Genomic DNA, 22,568 nt, shown 5'->3' on the forward strand with positions numbered 1-22,568 from the left:
CCCAGGAACTTAGGTGCCAATTTTGGAGATGGTACCTTGAGGTGGATATTCTTAGAGGAGAGCCATAACAAATCCCCTGGCTTGTAACTGGGCGCCGAACGACGACGACGATCGGCCTGTAGTTTTGATCTGCGGGAGGAGTCAAGAAGGGTAGACTGAATCCTGGACCATGCGGTTTGGAGGGAAGAAATGCGTTCATCTACGGCTGGTACTCCAGAAGGAATGTTGGAGATGGGTAGACACGGAGGGTGGAACCCATAATTTATAAAGAAGGGCGACTCCCGGATGGCTTAGTTTTTTGCAGAATTGACAGCGTTCTCTGCCCAAGGAAGGAGTTGAGCCCAATCATCCTGGGAATCGGATACGAAACATCTCAGGTATTTTTCGAGGGATTGATTGATTCTCTCTGTTTGTCCATTGGACTGTGGATGATAGGTGGAAGAGAAAGAAGAAGAGATGCCCAATCTCTTGGTGAAAGTTCTCCAAAATTTGGATACGAATTGAGAACCTCTGTCAGAAACAATGGACGAAGGAATCCCATGAATCCGGAAAATCTGCTCCGTAAAGATATCAGCAAGGGCGGGGGAGGTGGGTAATCCTTTAAGTGGAATAAAATGGGACATCTTCGAGAACCTGTCCACGACCACCAAGATAGTGTTCATTCCTCTGGACATGAGCAACTCCACGATGAAGTCCATCGAAATGTGGGACCAGGGGCGGTCGGGAACTGGAAGAGGTAACAGAAAACCTTGAGGCTTTTGACGGAGAGTCTTGCTTTGAGTGCACGTGGGGCAGGCACGGGTAAACTACAGAATATCTTGATACATCATTGGCCACCAGAAATTCCGACGAATGAGATCAGTAGTCTTCTTAAAACCTGGATGACCTGCAGATTTAGAGGAGTGACCCCAAGACTGGACCTCTGGAACAAATTTGGAAGGTACGAAGAGTTTGTTGTCGGGAACGACCAAGTCCTTGGGAATGCGTCTCTGGGAGCGCAAAATCTTGTCAAGATTCTTGAAAGAAGACGTGGCGAGAATCCTCTCTTGTGGAAGGATAGTCTCCAAAGGTTCCTCTGATCTCTCTTCCGAAGAATGTATTCGGGAGAGTGCGTCTGCCTTTACGATCTTGGTCCCGGGAATATAGGAAAGGTGAAAATCGAATCGAGAAAAAAAAGAGCCCAACGACCCTGTCGTGGACCAAGGCGTCGAGCGTTTTCTATGTAAAGAAGGTTCTTGTGGTCCATGAGAATAGTAAACGGCTCTTTTGACCCCTCCAGCAGGTGTCTCCACTCTTGAAGAGTCATCTTCACGGCCAGAAGTTCCCTGTTACCCACGTCATAGTTCTTCTCGGCGGATGAGAATTTCTTGAAAAAATATGCACAGGGATGTAACTTATCTTGAGGCGTGGGTCTCTGAGAAAGAACGGCTCCAGCGCCGCAATCAGAAGCGTCGACCTCCAGGATGAAGGGAAGTTCAATGTTGGGATGACGGAGAATAGGTGCGGATATAAAAGCTTCCTTGAGTGTCTCGAAGACGGAGATGGCCTCGGATGACCAAGCAGAAGGATCAGCTCCTTTTTTGGTGAGTACAGTGAGGGGTGCCACAATGGTAGAAAAACTCTGTATAAACTTACGATAGTAATTAGCGAACCCTAAAAAACATTGTAAGGCCTTGAGAGAATTGGGTCTTGGCCATTCAGTGACTGCTTGACGTTTACCGGAGTCCATCATAAACCCCTCATCGGAAATGATGTACCCCAGGAACGGAGTAGAGGTCTGATGAAAGGTGCACTTCTCCAGTTTGGCGTACAAATGGTGTTCACGGAGACGGGAAAGGACGTAGGAGGTGTGGCGTATATGGTCCTGGAGATCTTTGGAAAAAATCAGAATATCATCCAAGTATACTATAACAAAAATATTGAGTACCTTATGAAAGACGTCGTTGATGAAATCCTGGAAGACAGCGGGAGCATTACATAAGCCGAAAGGCATTACAAGGTACTCGTAGTGTCCACTACGCGTGTTGAAGGCCGTTTTCCATTCATCCCCCTTCCTGATGCGCACCAGGTTATAGGCACCACGTAGATCCAACTTGGAAAAAATCTTGGCCCCCTGAAATTTATCGAACAGTTCGGTAATAAGGGGAAGGGGGTAACAATTTTTAATAGTTATGTGGTTCAAACCCCCTGTAATCGATGCAAGGCCTCAACGACCCGTCCTTTTTCTTGACGAATAAAAACCCAGCCCCTGCTGGGGAATTGGAGTGACGAATAAAGCCTTTCTTGAGATTCTCCTGGATATATTCATCCATAGCGTGAGATTCTGGTAACGACAAGGGGTAGGTCTTGGACTTGGGTAGGGAGTAACCTGGAACCAGATCGATCGGACAATCGTAAGTCCTGTGTGGTGGCAAAAGGTCTGACTGTACCTTATTGAAAACGTCCCGGAATTGGTGGTAAACAGAAGGTAGAATAACTTCGGGAACAGAAATATTGGCCAGCAGTTGATGAGTCTCGCCTGACCTCGGCCTCCAGGAGATGGGAGTAGAGGAAGTCCAGTCAATGAGAGGATTGTTAAGCTGTAGCCAAGGAAGACCAAGGGTGATGGGTATCCCAGGAGCGTGAATGGCATCGAGAACTAAGATCTCCTTGTGCAGATGTGAGGACAGAAGCAAGGGGACCGTCTCTAAGGAGTTGTGGGCCGCGGTAAGAGGACGTCCATCGATACCGACAAGTGTGATGGGAACCTTCTTCCTCACGAGCGGTATGCGGTTTAACCTGGCGAATTCAAGGTCCACGAAGTTTCCTCCAGCTCCTGAGTCAACGAAAGCGGCGGTAGAAGTCTGGAACTTATCGCCTGAAAGGGAGACTGGAAATGTAAGTTTCTTAGGGAGTTCACCTTGATGAAGGGGACGTGGAGACATTACACCCAGAGAGAGCCCCTCTGTACTCACTGGGTGTTCCCGTTTCCCGGCCGCAGTGGACACTCCCGAACCAGATGCTACATGGATCCGCAGTAGAAACACAATCCCCCCGCGTGGCGGAACTGCCGTATCGGTGTGCGGATGCGTTGTACCCCCAATTGCATTGGCACTGGCAACTCCCGTGCAGGACGAAGAGGTGTGGTAGCACTTGGGGGAGCAGGAGTGCTGCTGGGAGTACTGGAGAACGGAACTTGAAAGTTATGGAAGCGAGTGCGCTGACGCTCTGAGCGGCGTACCTGGATACGTTGATCCACTCGGACGGCCAAATCAATGAGGACCTCCAATTGATCCGGCCTGGATTGGCGAGAGAGTTCATCCTTGATGGTATCTGCCAGGCCTTGCCAGAATACGGAGACGAGAGCCTCTTGTCCCCAGTTAGTCTCGGCTGCTAGAGTCCGGAATTCCACAGCATACTGTCACCATTCGCTGTCCCTGAGTGATCTGGAGAAGAGAAACAGATGCCATCTCCCGACGAGCGGGGGAATCGAATACTTGTTGGAACTCGGCTTTAAATGCCGGGTAACCTTGGGTAAGGTCAGAACGTTGCTCCCAAACTGGGGAAGCCCAAGCCAGGGCGCTGCCAGTGAGGAGGTTATAAATGTAGGCTACCTTCTTGCGACCGGTATTGTAGAGATGGGGGGCCATTTCAAACTGCACCTTAGGTTTAGGAAACCCCTACATTCTTGCGGTTCACCTGCATAAGGCTCGGAGCTGCTAACTGCGCTTGCGGAGTGGGGGCTTACATCTGGCGAGGTCGCGGTCGGTACTCGGTCTGAGAGAACTGCGACCTGGGGTGTAAGTGCCACAATTTGATCCGCCATGGCCTGGTTTTTCTGAGGCAGATTGGAGAGAAACTGTTGAAGTTCGGTCTGGTCTGCGTCTTGTGGGCTCGACATAATGTTACGCCGGTGCTGCCCGCAGACCAGACCCGTCCCCTGAGCTGAAGGGGGAAGTGGTAATACATGCATCCGCAGCAAAGGGAGCGTGTCCGGAGTGTGGTATGAAGCGTTGCCAGGCCAGGTGTAGTAAGGTAGACAATACTTGCCGCTACCGGTTGTAGAGATAGAGTGATGAATGCCTTGCCGAAGTCAGGGAGTGGAGAGTGGAGATAGATCGTAGTTCAAGGGGTTACAGAGTGAGCGTTGTTCAAGGAGTGCCGAGATCGAGAGCCAGAGGGGGTAGTCGTACAAGCCGCGTCAGAACCTGTGAAAACACTGAGAGAATCCAGAAGTACTTCCATACAGAGACTATGTCGAGCAAAGACTGAGAGCAGAGAGGAGCTAGATAAAGCAGGAAGGTGCAATTAGGAACGGAGGCGGGACAGGAAGAGCTACAGGGAGACATTGCAGATTGGTGCAGGCATAACAGGCCAGGTGAGTCTTGTTGTTAACCTGAGTATGCCCGTGCGGTGTGCGGGGGCAGAGCCTGAGGTCCGGGGGACGGGAAGAAGAGTGTGCAGAATGAGCGCGCTCCGTAACGCGTGTACGCGCGTGGACCGAGCCAGTGGATGGTGCAGGTGTGCACGCGGGAGGGCGTGGGCGCGCCCGGCGCTGAGCAGAGGAATCGCCGAGGGAAGTGATTCCGCGACGGCGGCAGGGGCGGGGAGCCATGGAGGCCGGTGAGGCAGGATTGTTTTGTGAGTCCAGGGACTCCCTGAGGGGAGAGAGTGCTCTGTGTGGGGAGCGCGGAGAACGCCGATTCCTGACACAGGGTGACACCAATGTAATGTTGGTATATTGTATTCTGTTCTTATTCTGCATATTGTAAACTGTTTAATCATAACCTGGTGTATGTGGTTACTGTATGTGGGTCCTGTGTCATGGGTTATTCTATACTCTAGGATCCTGCACAGGTGGAGGCGCTGTTATATTGTGAGTATCGTTCCAGGATATACCCCAGGTTCCCATCAGCGGATGCTCAGGCCTCCTGTGAGCCTGACAGGTATTGCACCACACCTGGTAATACATGAGATTTCCCCACAGGGTCCCTATCTGCGATTGGGGGGGGGGGAGTGTGTTACATATAACTAATGTCTTATGCTTTATTATATAATTTATTGTTTAGTGTAAGGTCATATGTTTGATTACAAGGAAGTGAAGTTGAGTTCTAACATCGCTCTCTATGTTGTTAGGATAACTTTAGGTTTGAGCTATGTTAATACAAAATGTAGAATGTAGAATGGAAGGTGATTTCTGGGGGTGTTGTATTGTATATGTTAAATATTAAAAAACTGAGGATTACAAACAAGGAATTTACAAAAAAAAAGACATGCAAATAGGTAAAACATGGGGGGTGCTGAGCACGCACGTTCTAACTCAAGCTTCTTTGAGTTTTGGCACTGAAATTGTGTTTTGATTTTTTATTAAAAACATCACCATCACAAATACAATTTATGTGACAAGACAGTGACAAAATACAAAGAAGTTTCACTTAAAATGCGCGTGGTCGGCACACACACACTTTTTTTTAATTTGTAGCTTGCCCATTCAGTGCCATTGTGGTAATCCATACCCATATCGTGGGCATTGTTTCCTGCTATGACAATCAATGGGTAGAGGAGGTGGGGGGAGGGGGTAGTATCCCCGGGGAGGGTGGTTAGGCCACCCACGTGGGTAACGGGAGGGGTGGGTTTACCCCTTAATTACCATAGCGGTTAAAAAACGCTAAAATGATTAAGGGATTATACGCCCGTTGTTAGTTTTTTAATGTTATTGTCGGTGCCCAGTGAAGATGCTGAGGACGAGGGCAGCCTTCATCCTTGCAGGGGTAAGTAGAACTTTTATATACTATGCTGGTTGGCTAATGTTTTATGTTTGATGGGCAAATGGACTATTATCCAGATATGGATAAAAGGAATGTTGCCCATTATTGTACTATATGTGTTGGAAGTAGGGATTGTTAGGGGTAGAGTGTGCGGATAGTAGAGTTGTTGTATTTTAATGTTTATTGAGGGTAGGGGGTAAAGGTGGCAGTTGGCCCAGGGTGGGTGGTTAGGCCTATCGGGTGGGTAGCGGGATGTTTTACCCCTTCATTACCATAGCGGCTACCACCACTAAGGTAATGGAGAGGTTAACTCTTCCTGCAAACTTCCCGGTAGGCCGAACCACCAACCCTGTGAAAACTACCCCCTTCACCCACCCCATATACCCCCAATGAACCAGTTACTCTGGCTTAACCCCTTAATTGCCTCAGAGGCTAGCCGCTACGGTAATGAAGCTGTTTTCAAGTTAATTTTAATAACACAGTACTGAAGCAGGGGGTCTCCAGAGCTGAACCGCATTCATTTCAGCCCCGGGGACCCCCTGCTTCCCGAGGTACAGGCCCTGGTATGATGTGCAGTGTCACGTGACCGAGATATTCAAACGCACAAGAGATACTGACAACCCATACAGGGGCCTGTAACTCCAGAAGCAGGGTCTCCCTGAGGCTGAAATGAATGCGGATCATCTCTGGAGACACCCTGCTTCAGTACTGTGTTATTAAAATTAACATTAGAACTGCGCGATCGGCTGTAAGAGCTGTGCACGGAGATGCAGCGTCTCCCTGGGAGGATCTGTCTGTGCAGCTCTTCTAGACTGCTGGAGTGACATTTTGCTCGTTAAGCAAACACAATTAGACTGTAAGCTCCTTGGAGCAGGGACTCCTCTTCCTTAATGTTACTTTTATGTCTGAAACACTTATTCCCATGACGTGTTATTTATATGATTTGTTATTTATATGATATGTATTACTACTGTGAAGCGCTATGTACATTTATGGCGCTATATCAATAAAGACATACGATACAATACAAATTAGTGCAATTTGGCATTTTTGTGCAGAACGATAAAAATTTAGCATTCGATAAGAACATGCCAACACGATCGGTACTGCACTGAACTTATCGATGTGTAGTGAAAAGGCCCCATAGACAAGGAATTGATCACAAGGACTCTTTCATTCACACATTTCAATTGTTCACAGATACATCGCATTGACTTGTAAAATTTTATCAAACAGATACAACCAATTGTGCTCAAACTTTCCAGAAGAACTCACCATGCATCTTTCTGTGACGTGACATTCAAAATGTCAGATGGTGAATTTTTGAGAGAGTTATGAGCAACTGATAAAGGGGAATTATAATGGAAGTCTCTATCAAACCTTCGCTATGGATGCGCGGTAAGAAATGTTTGCCTACTGTCTCTACCTACAAAGAAACAACTTAGATTGTAAGCTCTTCGGGGCAGGGCCTCCTTTTCTTAATATTGACTTTAATGTTTGAAGCACCTTTTTCCGTTAGGTATCATGTTATTTTGTTGCATCTGTTACTGCTGTGAAGTCCTACGTGTGGCGCTATCCAAATAAAGATATACAGTACATACATACAGTACATTTGTCTTTAATGCCAAACATTTACATATGTGGGGAGCGGTCAAGAGGAGTTTCCATGAAAGTGCCCTCGATCGGCAATACTGCAGTTTAGTGAATAATCCTCTGACCTCTTTTTTGGTTCTTGGATCCTAATAATTATGGCAGATGGAAAGAATTCAGTGCGCTGGAAGCGTTATTTGAATGATAAGATCAGCATCAATGGGCAACTACAATATGATTAATTCAGATCAAACAAACCACATTCCAGGGTCTCCAGATTTTAGATCAAAATTCCCTCCTTCTAGACACAGTATATCCGAGAATATAAGAAGCAGCCCACCTAAGGCTGCGTCCCCGCTAGCGCTTAGGTAAATGCATTTTTTATACTTACCAGCGAACTCAGTTTCCCCTACAGCGTCACCCCCAAACCCCGCCACCCTCCCCCCACCCCCGCTTGCAAAAATTTAAAGGCCCTCCGGCGCTCATGCTTGGAGAGCTCTCCAAGCGTGAGCGCGCTCAGCGCCAGCGGGGACAAAGCCTTAAGGATTAAAGATGCCATGCAAGATCAACTTATCATGGTTTCTGATGCAAAACTTTAGCGATATGTATTCCAGGTGTAGGCACAGAAAATAGAAATGCAATTCCACAACCCTTTATTGGGTGGAAGCCCTTCTGATGCAGACCTGATGAAGGGCAAAGAGAAGGCCCAAAACATTGTGTTAACTCTCCCTCAATCTCTCTCATAGATGTCAATACATGTTTTGCATTAGAAAATGTGTCTTTGTTGAAGAATTCCTTATAGTACCTGTACTGTTTAAACAGGACTAAGATCTGTGCCACCAGATTAAAGAAAAAGAGAAACAGGGGTTTTGGCTCAATCTGGGTATTTCAGGAAGTTACATTTATATACAGTATGAAGTGGTAAGACACTACAGATGAGATCTACCGGCAGACATGACACTTCGCTCTTGGTATGTCCTCATAGACTTCCACTTCACACAGGGTGAGAAACTCCGTGTCTCCAGTAATAACCACACTGACATAACGACCCAGCATCCCGTTGCAGCAAAAAGTGAACATTAAGTCAGTGCCAGTGACCGTGCCACATCTGCAGGGAAAAGGAAACAAGGGATTACACACACAAATATATCTATATAAAGGTACAAACCACACGCCCTGTCCCATTGGACGAAATGCACACAAATACTATATCATGATTAGTCTTTGTAGGAGGTCTCCACTGAGCTCAGATAAATCATGTGTAGTTTATATAGCAGCAAACTACAGTACCTATTTCTAGGGGGAAAATGTCATATATATTATTTTCTATTTTCTCCAAACAAGGTCCCTAGTCACAATGATGAACAATGCAAAACAATGACGGACATAGAGTTCTCGCCAATCACAGGAGATTCCTTCTGCTTCTCAGCAGAGCTAATGATGAGTGAAGTCACGCGGAAAATGTGCATGATCGCTGGCGTTAAGTCAATGGTAACAGAGGGGTGTATTCTAGTAGCCTCGATGACTTTGCTGCCATCTCACACGGTTTGGCCTGTTCTCACCGAATCGTTTGTCAGTTGAGTTGTCACAGTATTCAGAAAGAATCTGAAGCCCTCTCAAACCATGTGGCAGGAAAATACCCAAACCGCTCGGGACAGCAGCAGTGTGATCTCAGCCGCTCTCAGAGTTCTCCCCGTGCGGTCTGTCCCAGCTGCACAGAGAGCAGCACAGAGAGAGCAGCCTCTCCCTGCACCGAGAGAGCAGTCTCTCCCTGCACAGCTCTCACAGGCGATATCCCTGCACAGAGAGAGCAGCCTCTCCCTGCACAGCTCTCACAGGAGATATCCCTGCACAGAGAGCTGCATCTCCCTGCACAGCTCTCACAGGAGATATCCCTGCACAGAGAGAGCAGCCTCTCCCAACACAGCTCTCACAGGAGATATCCCTGCACAGAGAGCAGCCTCTCCCTGCACAGATCTCACAGGAGATATCCCTGCACAGAGAGAGCAGCCTCTCCCTGCACAGCTCTCACAGGAGATATCCCTGCACAGAGAGAGCAGCCTCTCCCAGCACAGCTCTCACAGGCGATCTCCCTGCACAGAGAGAGCAGCCTCTCCCAACACAGCTCTCACAGGAGATATCCCTGCATAGAGAAAGCAGCCTCTCCCTGCACAGCTCTCACAGGAGATATCCCTGCACAGAGAGCCGCCTCTCCCTACACAGCTCTCATAGGAGATCTCCCTGCACATAGAGAGCAGCCTCTCCCTGCACAGCTCTCACAGTAGATCTCCCTGCACAGAGAGAGCAGCCTCTCCCTGCACAGCTCTCACAGGAGATATACCTGCACAGAGAGCAGCCTCTCCCTGCACAGCTCTCACAGGCGATATCCCTGCACAGAGAGAGAAGCCTCTCCCTGCACAGCCCTCACAGGAGATATCCCTGCACAGAGAGAGCAGCCTCTCCCTGCACAGCTCTCATAGGAGATGTAAATGCACAGTGAGAGCCGCCTCTCCCTGCACAGCTCTCACAGGAGATATCCCTGCACAGAGAGACACACCTCTCCCTGCACATCTCTCACAGGCGATCTCCCTGCACAGAGAGAGCCGCCTCTCCCTGCACAGCTCTCACAGGCGATCTCCCTGCACAGAGAGAGCCGCCTCTCCCTGCACAGCTCTCACAGGGGATATCCCTGCACAGAGAGAGCAGCCTCTCCCTGCACAGCTCTCACATGCGATATCCCTGCACAGAGAGTGAAGCCTCTCCCTGCACACCTCTCACAGGAGATATCCCTGCACAGAGAGAGATGCCTCTCCCTGCACAGCTCTCACAGGAGATCTCCCTACACAGACAGAGAAGCCTCTCCCTGCACAGCTCACACAGGAGATATCCCTGCACAGAGAGAGAAGCCTCTCCCTGCACAGCTCTCACAGGAGATATCCCTGCACAGAGAGAGCAGCCTCTCCCTGCACAGCTCTCACAGGCGATATCCCTGCACATAGAGAGCAGCCTCTCCCTGCACAGCTCTCACAGGATATATCCCTGCACAGAGAGCTGCATCTCAATGCACAGCTCTCACAGGAGATATCCCTGCACAGAGAGAGCAGCCTCTCCCTGCACAGCTCTCACAGGCGATATCCCTGCACATAGAGAGCAGCCTCTCCCTGCACAGCTCTCACAGGATATATCCCTGCACAGAGAGCTGCATCTCAATGCACAGCTCTCACAGGCGATATCCCTGCACAGAGAGAGCCGCCTCTCCATGTACATGTAGCCTGGTCCCCCAGTTTCACCCTTATTTCCGCTCTGCTGGGAGAATAAGGGAAGGTCGCAGCGTGTGTAGGGAGCGCTCCGGTGCACCGGAGGCTCCGTGGCAGGCCAAGTGTTCAGGGCGCCGCCATGTTGGATACTAGCGCATGCGCAGTGAGCCCGATGAGACGGCGACAGAGGAAAGGTGACGCATGCGCAGGAGGGGTTGTGTTAGCATGTGAAGCATGGGCCAATCAGAGGGGACGTAGCGCAGGGGACTACGAGTCCCAGGAGCCTCAGCTGGACCAGGTGACACCAGGGAGCCTACAGGGCGACAGGATTGCCGGGAGGAAGAGTTAGGAGGTTGCGCAGGGGAGCACGTTAGGCAGAGACCACCGGGAAGGGGAAGGTGAAGGAGCTCTGCGTGTAGAGAGGCAAGTAGCCTCTACACTAGGCCCCATACCCCCAGGCCCAGTTAGACCCTGAGTCACCGTCAGTTTGAGTTAATGTAGGGACAGGCCCTAGTATAGGAACCTGTCACTTTAGAGAGAGAGAGAGAAGTGTAAGAACCAGAGACTGTCGCATCACCATTAAAGAGGTTTGGGATCAGACCTCTTCAAGCACAGCAACAGCCAACCGGGTGGGATCGCCCTGGAAGGTATCCCTGACGCATCTTCATCGTCGGATCCTTTGTGAAGTCTGTTTGCAGGCCCGAGCGCTGGAGCACTCGGCAGGTAACATCCATAAGTGCACCAACTATAAATCAGTACTTAGTGGCTGCGCAGTCACACACAGACACATACCTTACTTTGGGGGTGGGGTTGTGGTGTGGGGAGTTGGACACAGTGTGGGTACACGGTGAGGGGTCGCATCCTGCGAGACGCGTGAATTACTGTGTCTCCTATACGGAGGGACACTTACTGTATGTCATGCAAGGTTATGGTTACCATTAGTAAAGTCACTGTTTCGGTTATATGCTGTGTGCGTAGTATTACATTATTGTCCTGGGAGGAACCACTCCCGCTCTGCTGGGTGCCATCACAGGTGGAGGCGCTGCACTTGGTAAGAGGTTATCGGTATACATATGTGTTGTCCCAGGCTCTCCGTGGCGGAGGCTTAGTTCCCTGTGAGCCAACAGGTTAGACAGCATTGGTAACAGGGCTACATTTGGAGGCGCTGCTGAGAGTAAGACCTGGGGTGCCCCCGATTCCAAATTCACACAGCCATCTGTCCAGAATGACTCTCCCCTCGCGTCAGAGCGTGAGCGAATGGGCGCGGCAAATGCCGCCGCCCGCCGCGTGGTGGCCATGAGCCAAGTCCCTATGGCCTTAGAAACATTGCAAACGGCCCTAAGGCAACTACCAGGATTCTCCAAAGCCCGCCTGGTGGATGTCCTAATAGACAAAGATGCCAAGTGGAGTACCCTACTAGTTGACTGTTGCAGAGACTTAATTGTCCTGGAGCCAACTGCTCCCTAATATCTACAGCTCCCCAATTCCCCACCAGGCAGAAGTCCCTTCATCTACTCGTTAAGAGACATACCCACCAATGTGCTCGAAGGAGCTTGTCATACACCCGTATCTGCCCACTACCCTGAAAGTGACGCGGGTAGTTGCCGGTCGGAATTCAGTTGTCCTGGTTCCAGTGCGTCCGAAGAAGCGGGACTGTGTAAGGATATGTTGCAAAAACTTACCGACAAGATAGGCCAGCTTTCTGCCCCACCAAGCTTGCCACCCTTAGTCGAAGCACTAACCCTGGCCTCGCACTCTCAAAATTATAGGAAACTAAAGGCCTTCTCAGGAACCTTGCCGTTCCGGTGGGAGAGGACGGGATAGAACCATGGAAGGAACACACCCGGGGTATAATGGAAGAATGGTCCTGTACTGACGCTGTCAAACGCCAACGCATCATGGAATGTTTGAGACCCCCAGCTTCCACTCTGGTCAGCATCCACAGGGAGCAACATCCTGCCTTAACTTCCCGGATGATAGTTGAATTTTTGACAGAGGCCTATAGCGTGGCAGAAGACGATGGGGCCCTGTGGGCTAAGTACTATGCCATCAACCAAAAGGAAGGGGAGGTCTTGTCGGCCTTCATCCATCGTGTGCAGATAGCGTTGGGACCTCTGCTTCACCACAAATTCGTTATGACCTCTCAGATGGATGAGTATCTACGTAAACAATATCTGCGGGGGTCCAGCCCCAGTCATCCCATTGCCAACATGATTCGTGATAACCTCACCCGAGGAGAACCCCCAACCTTCACGAGATTACTGCAGCAAGTTAAGGAGCACTAGGCCCATCTATTGCTTCATTCTCCTCAGAAATCAAAAGGGGCCTCCACCCCAAAGCATAAGGGAACTGGTGAGAAGAAAGAGGATCCCCCGGACAAAACAGTGTCGGAGCGGCCGAAGTACTCCGGAAGGACCTCTCCCCCTTACAACCATCATACGCCGTCCCGCGACCTGGCGTGCTATAAGTGTGGGAAAAAAGGACACCTATCTTATGACTGCCGAATGGGAGAATACCGTGACCGGAACCCCTCCCCCAAGAAGTTCCCGCCTAGTGCTATGGTTTGTGGAGTATACACCGCCGACGGGGAGGCCTTGGAGGCCCCGGCACCACCAGAGCTCCGGGCCACCAATGACCTAGTTCCAACCACTACCGGTGATGACGACTCTTCCCTCCAAGGGAACAATCGAGTGGGGCCAGTAGCCCTCATACACGTGTTAGAGGATGGTATCTATTCCTCGGCCTTGCTGGACATGGGATCGCAAGTGACCATCATATAGCGAGGGTTCTATGATCAGCATCTTCAGAAGAGGCCTCTGAAATCGGCCGAACATATAAAAGGGAGGGGCCTGAGCAATGAAGACTATCCTATCGACGGTATTGTGACGGTGTCTTTGGAGATTCAACAACTCAACACTAGGAAATCCCATCCCATGAAGGTGGACGCCCTAGTGTGTCCAGAACCCAAGGACCTGCCCAGATATGCAATTATCCTAGGGACCAATGCCGACATCGTGCCGGCCGTCATCTGAGCCTACCTGCAAGAGACCAATGAATTTCCTATGTCCAGTCTCCAACTACAACTTATTCAGGTGGGCAGTGACCCCACGGCCCCTGCTCCTGAGAATTATGGACTGTTATTCTGCGGTCGAGCCGGCCTAATGGAAATTCCCCCCGGTGGGGTGCAAAGGGTGCCAGTCTGGTGTTCCTATACCGATCGTGAAGACGCAGAGCATCTCTTCTCTTTGGAGAGCATGCCTGAAGAAGATGCCCGAAGAGGATACCGAATAATACCTGAGTTTCGGGATTGGGCCGCCGCCATCCCTCGTCGAACTTATGTATCGGTACAGAAGATGTCCCCCTTCATCATGGCCATCGATGAGGGACAAAAGTTGGTCCGAATCTACCCGGTCAGCCTAATGGATGAACCATTCCACGTCAATGCCGCCCGAGCACGAGGCTCTAACAAAGAACTAGATTTCGAGTTTGGGTCGTCCGGACTGCCCGATGAGTGGAGAGAGAGGCTAAGGGGCAAATTGGAGGACCGACATGAAGTTTTCTCCACTGGCGAGATGGATGTGGGGTGCAGTCGCAGTGCCCAGCATACTATTCACCTGAATGATACGACCCCCTTCCGTGAGCGCTCCAGGCGCATCGCCCCTAGGGACGTCTACGATGTGCGGGCTGTGATCCATGAGATGGAAGAGGCCGGGATTGTCACAGAGTCAAGGAGTCCCCATGCGTCCCCCATTGTGGTGGTGAGGAAGAAGAATGGGACTGTGAGACTGTGTGTGGATTATAGGATGTTGAATAATCGCACGATTCCCGATCAGTATAACCTTCCCCGCATAGAAGAGATCCTGAATGCTCTCAATGGGAGCCAATGGTTCAGTGTGTTGGATTTAAGATTCCGATATTATCAGGTGCCCATGAGCTCCGAGGACCAAGAGAAGACTGCCTTCATCTGTCCGTTGGGGTTCTACCAATTTACCCGCATGCCGCAGGGCATTTGTGGAGCGCCAGCCACCTTCCAAAGACTAATGGAGAAGACATTGGGAGACTTGAATCCAAAAGAATGTTTGGTGTATCTGGACGACATCATCGTTTTTGGAAGAACGTTGGAGGAACATGAGGCAAGACTCCTGAAGGTACTTGACCACCTCGCCAAGGAAGAACTCAAGGACTCAACAAATGTCGGTTCTGTCGAACTTCAGTCACCTATGTGGGCCATATCGTGTCCACCAACGGAATAGCCACTGACCCAGCCAAAATAGAAGCGGTGGTGAACTGGCCGCGACCCGATAATGTTGTGGAACTGAGCTCCTTCCTGGGGTTCTGCGGATACTATCGTAAGTTCGTGGAGGGGCATTCCCATCGTGCCAAATCACTCAACAATCTCCTTAAAATATATCCGGAGGACACTTGACGAAAGGCGACCTCTCCCCGACAATCCTTCGGTGACATGTGGACTTCTGAGTGTGAGCAGGCCTTCCTGGACCTAAAACAGAGCTTGACGGCTGCCCCGGTATTAGCCTATGCTGATCCAGAGCAACCCTATATCCTGCATGTGGACGCTAGTCTCAACGGACTAGGTGCAGTGTTGCATCAGAAGCACCCTGCGGGGCTCAGGCCGGTAGCATACATCAGTCGCAGCCTGACGCCCAGTGAGCAAAACTATCCGTGCATAAGTTGGAATTTCTCGCCTTAAAATGGGCTATAGTGGACAAGCTCCATGATTACCTCTATGGAGTTACATTCTAAGTACGGATGGACAATAATCCCCTCACATATATTATGACTTCAGCTAAACTGGACGCGGCTGGTCATCGTTGGTTGGCAGCGCTCTTCAGCTATAACTTCACCCTGAAATACAAACCCGGCCCTCTGAATGTGGGAGCCGATGCCCTATCCAGAAAACCGGGGCTGGACGCCACTCCAGATGATGACCAATGGGAAGAGATTCCCGGACCCGGGATGCAGGCTATGTGCTGTACGGCGGCCATCATTTATGATCAAGTGGCGTTCTCCGAGCTAAGAGTGGCGGACTCTCTAGGGTGTGTATCCAAAGCCATCCCGGCTGCGTACTGTGACCCCGGTGGAATGCACATCACGCCTGACAAAATTATATCCTGGAAAGATATGGTGCGATACCAGGTCCACGACTCGATCGCTGGCACTATACACTATGCGATTCAGACAAATCGTACAGACCTGCTGAAGCACGCCCCTAGTAACGTGGTTGGCATCCTTATGAGGGAAGCAGACAAGTTCGAGATGCGGTATAATCTACTGTATAGAGTCGTGGATTATCATAATCACCCAAGTCGGCGACAACAGGTTCTCCTTAAGATGCTACAGCACTTGGTACTAAGGTCCTTACATGATGAGCATGGTCATCTCGGCATCGATAAGACCTTTAGTCTCGTGAGGGACAGATTCTTCTGGCCAAAAATGAGAGAGGCGGTGGAACATCATTGTCGAAAATGCCACAGGTGTATCCAACGCAAAACTCTTCCCACAATGGCCGCCTCAATGGGACATCTGAAAAGCTCGGGCCCCATGGACTTAGTGTGCATGGGCTTCCTGTGCATTGAGCCGGATAGCCGGCGAATATGTAACGTATTGGTCATCACAGATCATTACCCCCGATACGCCCAAGCCTTCCCGACAAAGGACCAGAAAGCCATCATGGTAGCCAAGGTTCTTTAGGAAAAATACTTCATGCACTACGGCCTTCCCAACAGACTACATTCAGATCAAGGCAGAGACTTTGAGAGCAAATTAATTCGGGAATTGTTAAAGATTTTGAATATCACTAAATCGCGAACCACTCCGTATCACCCTGAAGGAGATGCCCTGCCTGAACGGTTCAATCGTACGTTACTAGACATGTTGGGGACGCTTACTGGTGTGCAAAACACAGAGTGGAGCCGACACGTAGAAACATTAGTACACGCTTACAATTGTACTAGACATGAATCTACCGGCTACTCCCCCTACTTCCTGATGTTCGGTAGAGAAGCCGGCTACCAGTGGATATACGGTTGAGGGTCTCCATGGACGGAGTTCACAACGCCAATCATTTCAAGTATGTAAAGCGGCTGCAAGAGAATTTGCAACAGGCCTACCAGCAAGCCGAGAAATCTACGGAGAATCTGAATGCTGGCAATAAGAAACGCTATGACCAAAAGGTCAAACACCGGGACATTCGGCCTGGTGATGCTGTACTTCTCCGTAACTTGGGAGTACCGGGAAAACATAAGCTAGCCGACCGGTGGCAAGCAGGTGCCTATGAAGTAGAGGAAAAAAAGGTGATAGTGCGCAGCTAATAACTAGTGAACAACAAATATCAAGTGAACAGTGCACCGTGATTAAACAAACAATATTGTGGACCTTAGATGTGGGTCTTGCACTAATCGTGGGTCTGCAGCCTTTCTTGGGGGTGGCTCGACACCCCAGACACTAGACAAAAAACAAAAGAACAAGGCGCACAACGCACATAGTGTATTAAAGTATAAAATGTGACTTTATGGTTAAAAAATAAATAGTTCTGCGTACATCAAGTAGGGAATAAACAAGCAGTTGGTATATAGGTTTACCACACCAGGAGATGACACTGTGCGACACCCTCAGATGGATCTCAGCATGCACTGGGTCAGCAATCGTCTCATCGGTCTCTTCCAGCGTCCTCTGTTAGGGGATGGTAAGTGGATGAGTCCCTTGTAGAGAGAGCCCCACAGCATACAGCTCACAGGTAAGTAAAGACGCCGTAGGATTCAGCATCCATGGAACACTGCAGCATTTGCCGCCACTCCTCGTTGGGCGCTCAGCGATGACGTCACTGGTCGCACCTCCGCTTCCGCAATGCTTCTCATGGAACGCACAGCGTGCGTGTCAATCCAGAGTTGTAAGGCAGCGGGGAGAGATATTTCGCCAGGCAAATGACTAATAGACAGTGTCCAAACAGTGTCCAGAATCACAAAGGATGGGGGGAGAAGAGCATAGACACCTCTTATCCAACGCGTTTCGTAACACTAGGTTACTTCTTCAGGGAAGGTATGCATAGTGAAGGGGCATGTACATATATATATACTACACTTCACCCAATCACAAATGCGGTGTCTAATTGCCACATCATTAATTACAGGTGCAGCATAATGCTCTTGATTTGTGATACTCTGTCTCACAGAACATATTAACAAACATTGTATAAAATTCATTTAATCTAAAACAGATTTAATTCAAGTACATAATCGGCGCATGAAAAGTAGAGCTTCTGGAAAAGAAAAGCCATAATTAGATACAAAGCAATAGCAATCTATAAAAAGGAATGGATGTCATTTTAAACACACAGAAATTACAGAGACTAATAAAGTGACCAGATATCAATGTCTTCATTTAACCCCTTAGGGCTCAATGAATTCATCTTGTATATCCAGAAAGTCTCTTGTTGTGAGAGACTTTTGATCCTGTCACCTCCCCTTCTTTCTTTGGGGACCACTTTAACTCCCTTAAATTGCAAACTAGAGGGATCTTTATTGTGATAAAGTGCATAGTGACGGGAAAGACTATGTTTGTCATAACCTATTTTAATATTTCTGATGTGTTCCTGGATTCTAAGTTTCAGGCATCGTTTTGTGCAGCCAATGTATTGCAGGCCGCAATCACAATTTATCATGTATACCACATGTGTGGAATTGCAATTAATAAAAGTATCAATCACGAAACTCTCACCGGTGACAAATGATTTGAATGTTTTTCTCTCTGGATGGAGAAATTTGCATATGGAACATTTCCCACACTGATAGTTACCTATAGGTTTATCTCCAAGCCAAGTTAGTGGCTTGGCGTGGGTATGACCCACATCACTGGGGGCTAATGTGTTTTTGAGATTTTTGGCCCTTCTGTATATAAACTTAGGAACTTTTGTAATATGGTCATTTAAAATCGGATCAGTGCATAAAATTGCCCAGTGCCGTTGTACAATTCGTTCAATTTTTTTATTCATTGAATTGTAAGTTGTAATAAAAAGCACTTCAATTAGGTTATCCTGGGAATGACTTACTTCTTTTTTAGCTTTTGGTTTTAACACGTTTGTTTAATCACGGTGCACTGTTCACTTGATATTTGTTGTTCACTAGTTATTAGCTGCGCACTATCACCTTTTTTTCCACTGTTATCACTTGTCTCTAGGTGCTGCACTTGTATACTGGTACACTTCACAATTTACTTATTTTAAGTATTGTTCTGTCAATCATCCATTATAATGGTGTGGGGTCTTTTAAATCTCAGAGATAAGCGACAAGAACAGTTTGATCGCTTATTCTCAGAGAGACCTAAAGACCATTCAGAGGAGGAGGATGATAATTTGTCATTAGAAGGGCACTTTAAAATCCTAGAAAACCTTCTGCTGAAGGATAACAAGCTTTGGTTAGAAAAAACCACTTTGCAGAAATATATTGACTGTAAAAGAATACCCAGAGGGTTACGTGTTCAAAAGCCACCTACGTTTGGGAAGGAGAATGAGCATTTCATGAAAGAGTGGAACCGTATATTAGATGAGTGTTCTATAGACCTGATGCGTTTAATTATTTTTGAACGCACAAAGTCCATTTCACTCATCGAAAAAGAAATACTCAAAGAGATAAAAACCTTAGAACCAATAGTGATTGACAAGGATTGTTCTAAAATTGAAGTAGAACTTCTTGCCAAATTAGAAAGCACAGGAGAAGAGATAGTCAAAACTAAACACGAGAAATTTCTAAGAGATAAAGCTGATTATGACAATGGGAGAGAAAGAGACTGGGCCAAAAAAGGTGAAAGAGGTAGAGTGATAGATAAAATCTATATCCCTAATCACGGTGCCAGGAAGGACCAACATACATCTGGTAATAGAGGCTCCGGTAGGAGAGGCCCCCCCAGACACCGTGGTTGGTCCAATCATAGGAAACAAGATCATCATCAAAATAGATCTAGAGATAGAAAAGATCATCATAAATATGCTAACCATAACACATATGGCAGACAAAATAACACAGAAAAATATAGGGAACAGAATCCTATACCTCTTTCCCCCAGAGACAGATCAGAACCAAAGAAACATGATAAAGTAATGACTAATAAGCCTACTAATGAGTCCCCCTCAGGTTCTCGTTTTTTAGAATTACTGAAGAGCAGATTCTCCCCGCCGAAAGAGAAAAAGAAGGAGAAGAAACAGGAACAACTAATAAGTCCAGCGAAAAAAACCAAAGTAAAAAGATCATTACCAGACGAGGAACGAGAGCAGGATCCAAGGTCAAAGAGAAGGGACTCAAGTGTAGACCTGGGATCTCCCTAGACAAAGGCATTTTCAATTTATCTACAGTAATCCTGACAAAAGATCAGAAAACTGTGCTGAATAGGGGCCTTAATTTCTCCAGGTCAAGTGGTCCTAACGGTTTCCAACTATACACTGACCTACACAAATTTGTGAGAAATATGACCCTGAAACGGCATTTTATTAAAAACAAAAGCGAAACTCCACAAGTGACAAATGTAATTGAGTGTACACCAGCTCCAAATGATATAGAAAATGAAAGTCTGGTTTGTAAACACACCACCTTTAAGACAAGGTCAAAATTTTACCCTGCACAATCTAAAGGGCACCACATTGACACTTTTTTCAATATGGTGCATAATGATTTTTATAGATTGGTAAAAGATTTCAATATAGGGGATCTCAGACATAACTTGAATTCTAAAGAGAACTTAGCTTTGAAATGTTTAAAAAACAACAATGATCTGATAATCAGACAGGCTGATAAGGGAGGCGGAGTGGTCCTCCAAAATCGTATTGATTACGAAAAGGAGGCCCACCGCCTCCTTTATGATTTGTCCTTTTATAAAACATTGGATAAAGATCCTACAAATGATTACATCACCCTTCTAAAGGGGTTGTTGGATGAAGCCTATAATAATACTGCTATAACTAAAGCTGAATTTGATTTTTTTGTACAGAGATTCCCCCAAAATTCCAATTTTTTATCATTTGCCCAAAGTTCATAAGAACAGAACTAACCCACCGATATCTGGTCACTTTATTAGTCTCTGTAATTTCTGTGTGTTTAAAATGACATCCATTCCTTTTTATAGATTGCTATTGCTTTGTATCTAATGTGACAAACGCCCCTCTTTTGTAGTGCTGACGTCTGTCTGGGTTCTTCCCGACACAGTCTTCTAGGGTTAATTATACAACAAACAGGATCATGCAAAGTATTATGCTGCTTAACTCAGGCTTCTGCCTGCTTTATTTTCATCCAAGTAAGGTACTGCAGCTTTAACATGTGTAGGTTAGAGGTACTCAGATACTTTCATTCAGCAGTTCACACATTTCAGTGTTACAATATTTCCCACACTGTTATTTCAAGAAATAAAACCAAAATCATATAAGCAAATCCTATCCCTTTCAGGGATCTAACTACACATCAGAATCAGTCTCTCTAACAGCTGCTGGCCAACTAACCTGGTCCCCCAGCTTAAAACAATGCCCTCTCATTTAGGGTCACTTAGATACAGCACAGTCTTTAGCAACAGCAGTAAACATTTGTTTGGTCTTATCTGTTCGTGGTGGGAACTCGGTCCCGTGTCCAGGCAAATCCTCTGGTACTGTGATACTTGGAGGGGCCGTCAACCCCGAAACTGGAAACAGGGGAGCAGCGATACCCCCAGCCTCCAGGCTCTAAGGAGAGAGAGTGAAATGCAAAACCTGTCTGCTCTAAGTACCTGTGCATGTGATTAGAAGAGCAGGTGAGGGAGAACTAGAGCCATTGTAATCTGTGGTCTGGATTTTCCATCCAGCAGTCTGAGTTAATGGGAAGCTGTGGAATGGATCATTTTTAACTATTCCTGCATTTTCTGACCTAAAACGGGGCAGAAAGCTGCCTAACATCTTTGGACTATGTCACACTAATTATGGCTTTTCTTTTCCAGAAGCTCTACTTTTCATGCGCCGATTATGTACTTGAATTAAATCTGTTTTAGATTAAATGAATTTTATACAATGTTTGTTAATATGTTCTGTGAGACAGAGTATCACAAATCAAGAGCATTATGCTGCACCTGTAATTAATGATGTGGCAATTAGACACCGCATTTGTGATTGGGTGAAGTGTAGTATATATATATGTACATGCCCCTTCACTATGCATACCTTCCCTGAAGAAGTAACCTAGTGTTACGAAACGCGTTGGATAAGAGGTGTCTATGCTCTTCTCCCCCCATCCTTTGTGATTCTGGACACTGTTTGGACACTGTTTATTAGTCATTTGCCTGGCGAAATATCTCTCCCCGCTGCCTTACAACTCTGGATTGACACGCACGCTGTGCGTTCCATGAGAAGCATTGCGGAAGCGGAGGTGCGACCAGTGACGTCATCGCTGAGCGCCCAACGAGGAGTGGCGGCAAATGCTGCAGTGTTCCATGGATGCTGAATCCTACGGCGTCTTTACTTACCTGTGAGCTGTATGCTGTGGGGCTCTCTCTACAAGGGACTCATCCACTTACCATCCCCTAACAGAGGACGCTGGAAGAGACCGATGAGACGATTGCTGACCCAGTGCATGCTGAGATCCATCTGAGGGTGTCGCACAGTGTCATCTCCTGGTGTGGTAAACCTATATACCAACTGCTTGTTTATTCCCTACTTGATGTACGCAGAACTATTTATTTTTTAACCATAAAGTCACATTTTATACTTTAATACACTATGTGCGTTGTGCGCCTATGAAGTAGAGTCTCAGATGCCTGGCCTCCTGGTTTATCGTATCAAGGACGCCGAGGGCCTGGTAAAGGTATGGCACAGAAACCATTTGCTTCCTATCCCACAAGTGGGAGAGGATGAACCCGAGATACCAGCTACTCCATTGGACGGGGAACCGTTGGCCTAGAGACTGACAATAATACCACCTCTGAAGATCCCCAGGAAGGACCCTCTCAA

At 47.7% G+C, this 22,568-nt stretch overlaps 2 protein-coding genes across 2 annotated transcripts in view; one reads left to right on the top strand and one right to left on the bottom strand.

Annotated features, from left to right (window-relative positions):
• Positions 1–22,568, top strand: part of LOC142488078 (uncharacterized) — a 908,622-nt gene that overhangs the window by 637,825 nt on the left and 248,229 nt on the right. The window lies entirely within an intron of this gene.
• Positions 1–22,568, bottom strand: part of LOC142475409 (uncharacterized) — a 62,566-nt gene that overhangs the window by 28,739 nt on the left and 11,259 nt on the right. The window contains exon 4 of the mRNA XM_075581320.1: positions 8,284–8,445. Within this exon, the coding sequence (XP_075437435.1) occupies positions 8,284–8,445 (162 nt within the window). The remainder of the gene's footprint in view (positions 1–8,283; positions 8,446–22,568) is intronic.

Source organism: Ascaphus truei, chromosome 2 (genome assembly GCF_040206685.1).
Source record: "Ascaphus truei isolate aAscTru1 chromosome 2, aAscTru1.hap1, whole genome shotgun sequence".
NCBI lineage: Eukaryota > Metazoa > Chordata > Amphibia > Anura > Ascaphidae > Ascaphus > Ascaphus truei.